Source organism: Pristiophorus japonicus, chromosome 10 (assembly GCF_044704955.1).
Source record: "Pristiophorus japonicus isolate sPriJap1 chromosome 10, sPriJap1.hap1, whole genome shotgun sequence".
Classification (NCBI taxonomy): Eukaryota; Metazoa; Chordata; class Chondrichthyes; family Pristiophoridae; genus Pristiophorus; species Pristiophorus japonicus.
The window spans coordinates 147,637,745-147,651,398 of NC_091986.1; the positions used below are offsets into that span (position 1 = coordinate 147,637,745).

The following is a 13,654-nucleotide window of genomic DNA, read 5'->3' on the forward strand; positions in this document are numbered from 1 at the left end:
GAAAAATAGCCTCAAAATTCAGGACTCTCAGCTGAGGCCGGTCTTTTGCCCCTCTTCCAACAAGGCACAGCTAGCTGCTCCCCTTCCCCTCTCACCTTTTCTGTGTCATAACCTTTCTCTTACTATTTACATCACCGCCCACCCCCACCCCAACCAATCTGGGTTTGTGCTTGAATATGTGAGGTGGTATGACAGAGTTGGTGAGGTTAGTGTATGAACTGTACCAGTCTGCTTTTCAGACTTCTCATTTTCTAAGGGTGCAGCACCTAGGAGAGTTACAAAAGGTATACTTTTAGGAAGGTGGAATCTCACATGACTTAGAAAAGACTGAGCAATGATAGGAGGTCTTACAATTCAGGTGAATGTATGAAAACTAACAACTTACTGTGCTGTAGACAATCCACTCCATTACCAACCTTTTCCTGGCAGCTCTCCCACCATCATCATCATCATAGGCAGTCCCTCAGAATCGAGGAAGACTTGCTTCCACTCTTAACATGAGTTCTTAGGTGGCTGTACGGTCCAATACGAGAACCACAGTCTCTGTCACATGTGGGGCAGGTAGTCGTTGAGGGAAGGGGTGGGTGGGACTGGTTTGCTGCACGCTCTTTCCGCTGCCTGCGCGTGATTTCTGCACGCTCTCGGCGACAAGACACGAGGTGCTCAGCGCCCTCTCGAATGCGCTTCCTCCACTTAGGGCGGTCTTTGGCCAGGGTCTCCCAGGTGTCAGTGGGGATGTTGCACTTTATCTGGGAGGCTTTGAGGGTGTCCTTGTATCGTTTGCTCTGCCCACCTTTGGCTCATTTGCCGTAAAGGAGTTCCGAGTAGAGCGCTTGCTTTGGGAGTCTCGTGTCTGGCATGCGGACAATGGGGCCTGCCCAGCAGAGCTGATCAAGATACACTTTTCCAGTGTATCTACCAAAAGGTTGAAGAGCTTTCTTGTGTGTGCTTAACAGCCTGATGATTACTCTTCCTCCCCCGTGGAACTTCTGAGTCACAGATAACGGGTGATCTTTTCCTTTGCAAGGAGAATACAAATTGAGAAAAGCAACACCTCCACCACATGTATTGACTCAACATTTAATTTCGCTCATGGGAAGACTTCTTTTGAGTACAGGCTGTGCTGCAATCTTTACATTTTTCATTCTACTACCCTTGGTCTCAGGAAGTGGAATAACGCACAATGGAATAGTGTAATAAAAGTATGCATGTGTAGGGTGTGAGGTGCCTTGTGAATATATTCATCCATCTACTGTGAAGGTGGTTACTGTGAAGGTGCATTATGCTTTTTGCGACCTTTAAGGACATGCATAGGAACTCATGACTTGACTTACTTTGGCCAATCTCATGAGATTATTAAATCATCTCCAGCACTGTTTTGGCAACGGTGAGGTGCTCAAGGTGTTACTGACTACCTGTATCACCTCCATTATCTTCTTCTTGGTTTCTAATCATGGGTGCCAAACAGCCGGTCTCTCCTTGCCCTTATCTCTGCCAATAAAGCATCCACTGATTAATCAGAAAATCTGAGGGCGCTTGCCTTGATGCTGGCATTGCACACCACTTCTCATCTCACGTTCTCCATCTCTCTTCTTCGAATTCAAGTACAACTGGTACTTTAAGTAGCTGCAGCCTTTTAAATGACAGACCTAAACCACATTTCCCTCCCTCTCAGTCAGGAGCAGCTACAATCTCACCCTGAAAATGAAATGAGGACTGCCCCAGGAAAATGCAACAGGCCGGTGGGGTTTGGGGGTCACTCTGGCTGTCTGCCTCTCTTCCGCAGCTTTATCCACACCTGGAGAAGGAGCACGCAGTGTCCGCCAGTACAGAGGCCTTCCATGATCGGTTGGCACTGCAGGAATGAAGTGTGTGGTTGTCAAAGGAAATAATGTTATTTAAATTGTTACATTTCTTTTGTCTTTTTTATGATTTGGGCTTTGAATTGTGCACCTCATGGGGTCATTTTTGCTTGGTGGCACCAGAGCAACGCAGTGTCTCCTTAACGGCTTCAATTAAAAGAACAGAACATGCAGCAGGCTGTATCACATCGGCGGGTGGTGATCCCACCCGATGTCAACAGTGGGCAAAGGAATTGTGGGAGTGATAGGGGTATTTTCAAGCTTGAATTCCATGATTATGTGCATATTTGTGCATAATGTATTTGATAAGTAGAATATTATGTGGTGCAATTGTCATGATATAATTTAGATGCTGCTGGGAATAAAATAAATGTTGGTTAAAAATAAAGAAGGAAATGTAAAATAGAGAAATGATAAAGATAAATGATATAGAAATGTAAGTGTTTTATTATAATTGTGGTTTATGAATATTAAGGAATGAGTACAAATAAATTCACGTGAAATATATGAATTTATTAAAATGTATTTATATGTAAGTGTGTGTATATATATATATATATATATAATATAATTTTTAAATAATTTTTTGTGTGTTTGATACAATTTTTATGGATCATTTTGTATACAGATACAATAACTTGTATTTATATAGCACGGTTAGTGAAACGTTCCAAGGTACTTCACAGGAGTATTATGAGATTTTTAAAAATAAAATGAACACCGAGCCACACAAGTAGAAATTAGCGCAGGTGACCAAAAGCTTGGTCAAAGAGGTATGTTTTAAGGAGCGTCTTGAAGGAGGAAAGTTTTGAAAACTTTCCTCCAAAAGGACGACTGGACGTGGGAGTTGAACCTCACTGTTTGGGAGCATGGGTGAGTCTAGGGGTTGAATTGTGCAGTATTAAAGGAAAAAAATAGCCAGAATGCATATCATCTTAAATATAAACATTCAACTTTTTTTATAAACAGGGGGCTATACCCCTAGAAATCCAAATGTGTGTCTTCATTTCATAGAAACATAGAAATTAGGTGCAGGAGCAGGCCATTCGGCCCTTTGAACCTGCACCGCCATTCAATAAGATCATGGCTGATCATTCAACCTCAGTATCCCTTTCCTGCTTTCTCTCCATACCCCTTGATCCCTTTGGCCGTAAGGGCCATATCTAACTCCCTTTTGAATATATCTAACGAACTGGCCTCAACAACTTTCTGTGGTAGAGAATACCACAGGTTAATCACTGAGTGAAGAAATTTCTCCTCATCTCGTTCCTAATGGCTTACCCCTCATTCTTCGACTGTGACCCCTGGTTCTGGAACACCCCAGCAACGGGAACATTCTTCCTGCCTCTAACCTGTCCAACCTCTTCAGAATTTTATATGTTTCTATGAGATCCCCTCTCATTCTTCTAAACTCCAGTGGATACAAGCCCAGTTGATCCAGTCTCTCCTCATATGTCAGTCCTGCCATCCCGGGAATCAGTCTGGTGAACCTTCGCTGTACTCCCTCAATAACAAGAACTAAACTGAGGAAGGACGGAGACGAAAATTGAACACAATATTCTAGTTGTGGCCTCACCAAGGTTCTGTACAACTGCATTAAGACCTCCCTGCTCCTATATTCAAATCCTCTAGCTATAAAAGCCAACATACCATTTGCTTTATTAACCGCCTGCTGTACCTGGATGACAACCTTCAATGACTGATGTACCATGACACCCAGGTCTCGTTGCACCTCCCCTTTTCCTAATCTGTCATCATTCAGATAATATCCTGCCTTCATGTTTTTGCCACCAAAGTGGATAACCTCACATTTATCCACATTATACTGCATCTGCCATTTCATTTGCCCACTCACCTAACCTGTCCAACTCACCCTGCAGCCTCTTAGCATCCTCCTCACAGCTCACACCGCCACCCAACTTAGTGTGATCTGCAAACTTGGTGATATTACATTCAATTCCTTCATCTAAATCATTGATGTATATTGTAAATAGTTGGGGTCCCAGCACTGAACCCTGCGGCACCCCACTGGTCACTGCCTGCCATTCTGAAAAGGACCCATTTATTCCAACTCTCTGCCAACCAGTTTTCTATCCACGTCAATACATTACCCCCAATACCATGTGCTTTAATTTTGCACACTAATCTCTTGTGTGGGACCTTGTCAAAAGCCTTTTGAAAGTCTAAATACAACAAATCCACTGGTTCTCCCTTGTCCACTCTACTAGTTACATCCTCAAAAATTTTTAGAAGATTTGTCAAGCATGATTTCCCTTTCATAAATCCATGCTGACTTGGACCGATCCTGTCACTGCTTTCCAAATGCGCTGCTATTTCATCTTTAATAATTGATTCCAACATTTTCCCCACCACCGATGTCAGGCTAACTGGTCTATAATTCCCTGTTTTCTCTCTCCCTCCTTTTTAAAAAAGTGGTGTTGCATTAGCTACCCTCCAGTCCATAGGAACTGATCCAGAGTCAATAGAATGTTGGAAAATGATGACCAATGCATCCACTATTTCTAGGGCCACTTTCTTAAGTAGTCTGGAATGCAGCCCATCAGGCCCTGGGGATTTATCAGCCTTCAATCCCATCAATTTCCCTAACACAATTTCCTGACTAATAAGGATTTCCTTCAGTTCCTCCTTTTCACTAGACTCTTGAACCCCTAGTATTTCCAGGTGGTTATTTGAATCTTCCTTAGTGAAGACAGATCCAAAGTATTTGTTCAATTGGTCAGCCATTTCTTTGTTCCCAATTATAAATTCACCTGATTCTGACTGCAAAGGACCTATGTTTGTCTTCACTAATCTTTTTCTCTTCGCATATCTATAGAAGCTTTTGCAGTCAGTTTTTATGTTCCCTGCAAGCTTCCTCTTATACTCTATTTTCCCTCTCCAAATTAGACCCTTTGGCCTCCTCTGCTGAATTCTCAATTTCTCCCAGTCCTCAGGTTTTCTGCTTTTTCTGGCCAATTTATATGCCTCTTCCTTGGATTTAACACTATCCCTAATTTCCCTTGTTAGCCACAGTTGAGCTACCTTCCCCGTTTTATTTTTACTCCAGACAGGGATGTACAATTGTTGAAGTTCATCCATGTGATCTATAAATGTCTGCCATTGTCTATCCACTGTCAACCCTTTAAGTATCATTTGCCAATCTATCCTAGCCAATTCACATCTCATACCATCGAAGTTACCTTTCCTTAACTTCAGGAACCTAGTCTTTGAATTAACACTGTCACTCTCCATCTTAATAAAGAATTCTACCATATTATGGACACTCTTCTCCAGGGGGCCTCGCACAACAAGAGTGCTAATTAGTCCTCTCTCATTACACAACACCCAGTCTAGGATGGCCAGCTCTCTAGTTGATTCCTCGACATATTGATCTAGAAAGCCATCCCTAATACACTCCAGGAAATCCTCCTCTACCGCATTGCTACCAGCTTGGTTAGCCAAATCTATATGTAGATTAAAGTCGCCCATGATAACTGCTGTACCTTTATTGCATGCATCCCTAATTTCTTGTTTGATGCCACCCCCAACCTCACTACTACTGTTTGGTGGTCTGTACACAACTCCCACTAGTGTTTTCTGCGCTTTGGTATTCCACAGCTCTACCCATACAGATTCCACATCATCCAAGCCAATGTCCTTTCTTACAATTGCGTTAATTTCCTCTTTAACCAGCAATGCTACCCCACCTCCTTTTCCTTTCTGTCTATCCTTCCTGAATGTTGAATAACCCTGGACGTTGAGTTCCCAGCCTTGGTCATCCTGGAAGCATGTCTCCGTAATCCCAATTATATCATAATCATTAATAGCTGCCTGCGCAGTTAATTCATGCACCTTATTACGAATACTCATCGCATTGAGGCACAGAGCCTTCAGGCTTATCTTAACATTCTCTGTCCCTTTAGAATTTTGCTGTAATGTGGTCCTTTTTGATTTTTGCCTTGGGTTTCTCTGCCCTCCACTTTTACTATTCTCCTTTCTATCTTTTGTTTCTGCCCCCATTTTATTTCCCTCTGTCTATCTGCATAGGTTCCCATCCCCCTGCCATATTAGTTTAAACCCTCCCCGACAGCACTAGCAAACATTCCACCTAGGATATTGGTTCAATTCCTCCACTTGCAAAAAAAGTAATGAATATTAAGGATACCTGCAACTCTCTACCTAACTCAATGAGGATGGATTAAGGGAAGCACTTAACTCATAATTCACTTGACTGGTTCTTGGGATGAGATTGCCCCATGAGGAGATTGAACAGACTAGGCCTATATTCCCTAGGGTTTAGAAGAATGAGAGGTGATCTAATTGAAACATATAAAATTCTTAAGGGGCTTGACAAGGTTAACACTGAGAAAATGTTTCCCCTGGCTGGGGAATCTAGAACACTGGGTCACAGTCTCAGAATAAGGGGGCAGCCATTTAGGAGTGAGTGAAGGAGAAATTTCTTCACAAAGGATTGTGAATCCTAGGAATTTTCTACCGGAGAGAGCTGTGGATGCTCAGTTGTTGAGTATATTCAAGACAGAGGTCGATAATTTTGGGGGAATTAAAGAATATGGGGATAATGCAGGAAGGTGGAGGTGAGGTAGATGATCAGCCACGATCTTGTTGAATGGCAGAACAGGCTCAAAGGGTCTATTTCTTATGTTCTTATAATTGCCTCCCCTCCCCTTTTAAAAAAGGGCACGATGAATTCTAAATTCTAATAGCTTTTCAAATTATAATATTGTTCCTTTTATACAGTATGTACTATGGCAATGATACCTACAGCATTCTTATGATCAGGGCCTTTTATGAATTGTCTTTTTTTTTTAAATCTGTTGGTTAAGTTTTGACCGTTTTTTCAGGGTGTGATGTGGACGCCAGACCAGCACGCGGCTCTTCGGAGCGTTGCGATGTGGACGCGCGTCGCAGGGCGGTTCGGGGGCGGGCACGCCGCCGCCGGCTGCTGCTACTGCTGCTGCTTTCGGATTGACGCCAGGAGCCGCAGCTGATGATGCGCCAAGGGTGAAGCTGCAGATAGTTGCCGCCGTCTCCCCGCTCTCAGGCCGGCGCCATGTGGCTCGCCGTGGCCGTATTGTCGGTGTTGCCGTTCGCCTTTTTCGACTTGTGGTATTTCGTGCGCGGGGTGCTAGTATTGCTGATCGCTTCTTCCGAGGCCTCTGTGAAGGACATCCTGAGAGAGCAAGCGGTTCGCGGTAAGGAAAGCCGCTGACGATGGGCGAGGGTCATTGCACCAGTGAGGCGGAAGCTCGAGCTCAGCCTCACTTTTATTGATTTGAAATCGCACGAGATGCGCTGTCATCCCAACGGTTTTGAGCAGCGGAAGCGGCAGGTCGCCTGACGACTCACCGAGACTTTCCGCCGGTCTCCTTATCTCTCTGTGTAAAGTACCGCGCTCTTCCCGCCAGCCCTAGCGCGGTCGATTATCGCCGATTAGCTTTAATCGAATGACGTCGCGATATCGTGAGTCCAGTCGAAAGGGTCCCGGAAGGCAGCAATGGTGGCGTTACCGTCCCACAATACAATGCGGCTGAAACCGCCCCATCTTCGGCAATTAGGGCTGGAGGCAGATACTCCCAAAGGAAATTGGCCAACAAGCAGGACATTACCAGGGTGAAGTTGCCACTGAGGCAAACATAGCCCTAACGTTAGGATTTTATCATTACAGAGCAGCATATTCTCATCCTCTGTCATCTTATACTTCAGGAAATTATTTGACAAATGGAGAGGTTTCTATTATTCTAAGGGGGGAGGGTGAACAGCCAGAGGTCATGGTCCAAGGATATAGGTAGAAAGAGAGATGAGATCCTGCAGGCAGATTTTACGGAGCTGGGAAAGAGATTAAAAAGCAGCACTTCAAAGGTAGTAATCTCCAGATTACACCTGGTACCACGTGCTAGTGAGTACAGAAATAGTTGGATAGAGCAGATGAATGCCAGGCTGGAGAGATGGTACAGGAGGGATTGTTTTAGATTCCTGAGGCATTGGGGCTGTTTCTGAGGGAGATGAGATCTGTACAAGCCGGATGGGTTGCACCACAACAGGGCTGGGACCAATATCCTCATAGCTAGTTCTATTAGGAAGGGTTTAAACTAGCTTGGCAGGGGGTTGAGAACCTGAAAGTAGATGCAGAAGGGAGATAAGTGAAGCTGGAAATGGAAGGCAGAAAATTAGTAAGCAAGTTTGGAAGGCAGAGGAAACAGGGTAGAAAATAGACAACAGGGCAGTTTGGCAGTGCTAACTGGGATATACTTCAATACAAGGAGTCAAGGGAATAAGGCAGATGAGCTGAGGGCACAGATAGACACATGAAAGTATGGTATAGGTATTACTGAGACATGGCTTAAAGAAGGGCAGGAATGGCAGCTCAACATTCCTGGTTAAAAGGTTTTCAGACGGGATAGAGAGGGGGATAAAAAAAGGAGGGAGGTCACAGTATTAATTAAATAAACAATTACTGCTGTAAAGGAGAGATTATATTTTAGAAGGATCATCAAATGAGGCCATATGGGTTGAACTGAAGAACAAAAAAGGGCTCATCACACTGCTGGGAGTGTACTATAGACCCCCAAACAGTGAGAGGGAGATAGAAGAGCAAATATGTAGGTAAATTTCTGAAACGTGCAAAGACAATAGGGCAGTAATAATGGGGGATTTCAACTACCCTAATATTAACGGGGATAGAATTAGTGTGAAAGGTATAGAGGGAGCAGAATTCTTAAAATGCATTCAGGAAAACTTTTTTTTAGCCCAACAAGAGATGAAGTGGTTCTGGACTTAGTTTTAGGGACTGAAGCTGGGCAGGTGGAAGGGGTATCAGTGGGAGAGCATTTTTGGTGGTAGTGATCATAATTCAGTTAGATTTAGGATAATTATGGAAAAGGACAAAGATAGACCAGGAATAAAAGTTCTCAATTGGGGGAAAAGCCAATTTTACTCAGTTGAGATGGATTTAGCCAAAGTGGACTGGAAACAGCTACTTGATGATAAATCGGTGTTAGAGCAGTGGGATGCATTCGAGGAGGAGATAATGAGGATTGAGAGCAAGTACATTCCCTTAAAGAAAAAAGGGTGGGACTAACAAATCTAGAGCCCCCTGGATGCAGAGGAGAAGACAGAGCAGGATAAAAGAAAAAAAAACGAAGATTGTGACATAACAAGGCTCAATACTACAGAAATCCTAGAGGAGTATAGAAAGAGCAGGGGTGAAATTAAAAAGGAAATTAGGAAAGGAAAAAGAGGGCATGAAAAAATATTGGCAAGGAAAACCCGAAGATGTTTTATAAATCCATTAAGAGCAAGAGGATAACTAAAGAAAGAGTGGAGCCTATTAGAGACCATAAAAGGTAACCTGTGTGAGGAGGCGGAAGATGTGGGCATGGTTCTTAATGCATACTTTGCATCAGTTTTCACAAAGGAGAGGGGCGATGCAGACATTGCAATCAGGGAGGAGAAGTGTGAAATAACAGATGAAATAAACAAAGTGAGAGAGGAGGTATTGAGGGGTTTAGCAGCTTTGAAAGTGGATAAATCCCCAGGCCCAAATGAAATGTATCTCAGGCTATTAAGAGAAGCAAGAGAGAAAATAGCAGAGGTTCTGACCATCATTTCCAATCCTCTCTGGCTACAGGTGTGGTGCTGGAGGACTGCTAACGTTGTACCTTTGTTTAAAAAGGGAGAAGGGGATAGACCGAGTAATTACAGGCCAGTCAACCTAAGTGGGAAAATGATCAGAAAAAATTTTAAGGGGCCCCAGCTGTTTACATTGTACATTAATGATTTAGACGAGGGGATTAAATGTAGTATCTCCAAATTTGCGGATGACACTAAGTTGGGTGGCAGTGTGAGCTGCTAGGAGAATGCTATGAGGCTGCAGAGTGACTTGGATAGGTTAGGTGAGTGGCCAAATGCATGGCAGATGAAGTATAATGTGGATAAATGTGAGGTTATCCACTTTAGTGGTAAAAACAGAGAGACAGACTATTATCTGAATGGTGACAGATTAGGAAAAGGGAAGGTGCAACGAGACCTGGGTGTCATGGTACATCAGTCATTGAAGGTTGGCATGCAGGTACAGCAGGCAGTTAAGAAAGCAAATGGCATGTTGGCCTTCATAGCGAGGGGATTTGAGTACAGGGGCAGGGAGGTGTTACTACAGTTGTACAAGGCCTTGGTGAGGCCACACCTGGAGTATTGTGTACAGTTTTGGTCTCCTAACTTGAGGAAGGACATTCTTGCTATTGAGGGAGTGCAGCGAAGGTTCACCAGACTGATTCCTGGGATGGCGGGACTGACATATCAAGAAAGACTGGATCAACTGGGCTTGTATTCACTGGAGTTCAGAAGAATGAGCGGGGATCTCATAGAAACGTTTAAAATTCTGACGGGTTTAGACAGGTTAGATGCAGGAAGAATGTTCCTAATGTTGGGGAAGTCCAGAACCAGGGGTCACAGTCTAAGGATAAGGGGTAAGCCATTTAGGACCGAGATGAAGAGAAACTTCTTCACCCAGAGAGTGGTGAACCTGTGGAATTCTCTACCACAGAAAGTTGTTGAGGCCAATTCACTAAATATATTCCAAAATGAGTTAGATGTAGTCCTTACTACTAGGGGGATCAAGGGGTATGACGAGAAAGCAGGAATGGGGTACTGAAGTTGCATGTTCAGCCATGAACTCATTGAATGGCGGTGCAGGCTCGAAGGGCCGAATGGCCTACTCCTGCACCTATTTTCTATGTTTCTATAAATCTTCATTTAGAAAGACACGGATTAATCAAGGACAGTCAGCATGGATTTGTTAAGGGAAGGTCGAGTCTGACTAACGATTGAATTTTTGGAGCAGGTAACAAGGAGGGTTGATGAGGGTAGTGCATTTGACATGGTGTATATGGATTTTAGCAAGGCTTTTGATAAGGTCCTAAATGACAGACTAGTTATGGAAGTAAAAGCCCATGGGATCCAAGGCAAAGTGGCAAGTTGGATCCAAAATTTTGTGATTGGAAGGCTGTTTCCAGTGGGGTTCCGCAGTGGTCAGTACTAGGCCCCTTGCTTTTTGTGGTATATATCAATGATTTAGACTTGACTGTAAGGGGTATGATTTAAGAAGTTTGCAGCTGATACAAAAATTGGCTGTGCGGTTGATAATGAAGAGGAAAGTTGTAGACTGCAGGAAGATATCAAAGGACTGGTCATGTGGGCAGAACAGTGGCAAATGGAATTCAATCCGGAGAAGTGTGAGATAATGTATTTGAGGAAGGTTAACAAGGCAAGGGAATAGACAATAACTGGTCAGACACTGAGCAGTGTAGAGGAACAGAGAGACCTTGGAGTGCATGTCCACAGATCCCTGAAAGTAGCAGGACAGGTTGATAAGGTGGTTAAGAAGGCATTTGGGATACTTGCCTTTATTAGCCGAGGCATATAATATAAGAGCAGGGAGGTTATGCTTGAACTGTATAAAACACTAGTTAGGCTACAGCTAGAGTACTGTGTGCAGTTCTGGTCACCACATTACAAGAAAGATGCACAGGAGATTTACGAGGATGTTGCCTGGACTGGAAAATTTTAGCTATTAGGAAAGATTGGGATAGGCTGGGTATGTTTTCTTTGCAACAGAGGAGGCTGAGGGGAGACCTTTTGAGGTGTAGAAAATTAGATAAAGTGGATAGGAAAGTAGAGGGTTTAGAGGGGATTTGAGGAGAAATCGTTTCACTCAGTGTGGTGGGGGTCTGGAACTCACTGCCTGAGAGGGTGGTAGAAGCAGAAACTCTCTTAGCATTTAAAAAAATAATGACATATGCACTTCAAGGTCCGTAACCTATAAGGTTACAGAAGAAGAGCTGGAAAGTGAGATTAGGCTGGATCGCTTTTTGTCAGTTGGCATGGGCCAAATGGCCTCCTGCACTGTAAATTTTTGTAATTCTATGTTTTATATAACTTCATATGTAAATGCAAGTCTTTATTTCAAATATATAGGATAAGTCTGATTTATATATAGTTTCAATGCTGTATCTTTAAAATAATCTTTTTGTCTGTGATTTCAGGGGGGAGGGGTTGGTGGCAGGGAGAAATTTTCATCACTAACCAAATTCAATGAGATTCACCTGGCCGCCTTTGCTGTATTTAGAAATTAATTTGGTCAAAGATAGCTTGATGGATAGTTTTTTAAGAACATGCTTATTTGTACTGCAAAAATGGCCAACAGTCTCCACCCCTTATTTCTGATTGGTTCCCTTGGAGGATAAGCCACACCCTGAAATTTCACAGGAATGTGCCACTGGACCGCCCATCCCAAGATCTCACTGACTTTGCAAGTTGTAACTTGATCCACTTTGATTTCCTGAAGCGACAGAGGACAGAGCTCCCCCAGAAGACAGCAAGGGCCAGCCAAAGTGCCTTACCCCAGTCCAAGTGTATGCCTCCATCAGCTGAAGTGCTTTATCCAAGCGCAAGTGCCTCCTCCTCACCTCACATAGATGGGGCATTGTGTATGGATTGTTGAGATTTATTGGGTATGAAGTGAATAGTGACAGTCAAGACTTCTGGATATCATCTACTCCGACTATGTCCTTTGTAGGGGGTTGGAAGAACGTGACCCATCTTTCCTGAGTTCCCTCTTTCTCCTCCGATCCCCCACCACCACCTCCCCAGTGTCTCTCTTCCCCTCCCCCGCAGTCACCCCCTCTCTCTTTCACTCCCCCCATCCTCTCCCTCTTTCCACCCCTCCAGCCGCTCCCTCTTTCCACACTCCCAGCCTCTCCTCGCTCTCCTCCCCAGCCCCCCCCCACGCTCCCCCGCCCCCTCCAGCCCTCCCTCGCGCCCCTGCCCCACCTTGCTCCCCAGACCCACTCTTGCCCCCTCGCCAGCCTCCCCCTCGCCGGTGCCCCCTTGCCAGCCAGCCCCCCCTCGTGCCCCCTCGCCAGACCCCCCTCGCCATCGCCCCCCTCGGCCCCCTCCCTCGCCAGACCCCCTCGGCCCCCTCATCAGCCCCCCCCCCTCAGCAGCCGCCCCCTCGCCAGCCACTCCCCCTCTCTTCTTCCCCCCCCCCCGCGCCTCTCTCTTTCTCTCCCCCCCTTTCTCTCCCCCCCTTTCTCTCCCCCCCCTTTCTCTCCCCCCCTTTCTCTCCCCCCCTTTCTCTCCCCCCCTTTCTCTCCCCCCTTTCTCTCCCCCCCTTTCTCTCCCCCCCTTTCTCTCCCCCCTTTCTCTCCCCCTTTCTCTCCCCCCCTTTCTCTCCCCCCCTTTCCTCCCCCCTTTCTCTCCCCCCCTTTCTCTCCCCCCCCTTTCTCTCCCTCCCTTTCTCTCCCTCCCTTTCTCTCTCTCCCTTTCTTTCTCTCCCTCCCTTTCTCTCCCTCCCTCCCTTTCTCTCCCTCCCTCCCTTTCTCTCCCTCCCTCCCTTTCTCTCCCTCCCTCCCTTTCTCTCTCCCTCCCTCCCTCTCTCTCCCTCCCCCTCCCTTTCTCTCTCTCTCCCTCCCCCTCCCTTTCTCTCTCCCTCCCCCCTCCCTTTCTCTCTCCCTCCCCCTCCCTTTCTCTCTCTCCCTCCCTCTCCCTTTCTCTCTCTCCCTCCCCTCTCTTTCTCTCTCTCCCTCCCCCTCCCTTTCTCTCTCTCCCTCCCCCTCCCTTTCTCTCTCTCCCTCCCCCTCCCTTTCTCTCTCTCCCTCCCCCTCCCTTTCTCTCTCTCCCTCCCCCTCCCTTTCTCTCTCTCCCTTCTCTCTCTCCTTCTCTCTCTTCCCTCCCTTTCTCTCTCTCTCCTCCCCCTCCCTTTCTCTCTCTCTCCC

General features: G+C 45.4%; 1 protein-coding gene across 1 annotated transcript in view; it reads left to right on the top strand.

Annotated features, from left to right (window-relative positions):
- Positions 1-6,787: 6,787 nt before the first annotated feature.
- The window catches only part of LOC139275123 (protein THEM6-like), a 69,270-nt gene continuing 62,403 nt past the window's right edge, over positions 6,788-13,654 (top strand). Inside the window, exon 1 of the mRNA XM_070892162.1 lies at positions 6,788-7,075. Coding sequence (XP_070748263.1) covers positions 6,934-7,075 — 142 coding nt within the window. The 5' untranslated portion in view covers positions 6,788-6,933. The remainder of the gene's footprint in view (positions 7,076-13,654) is intronic.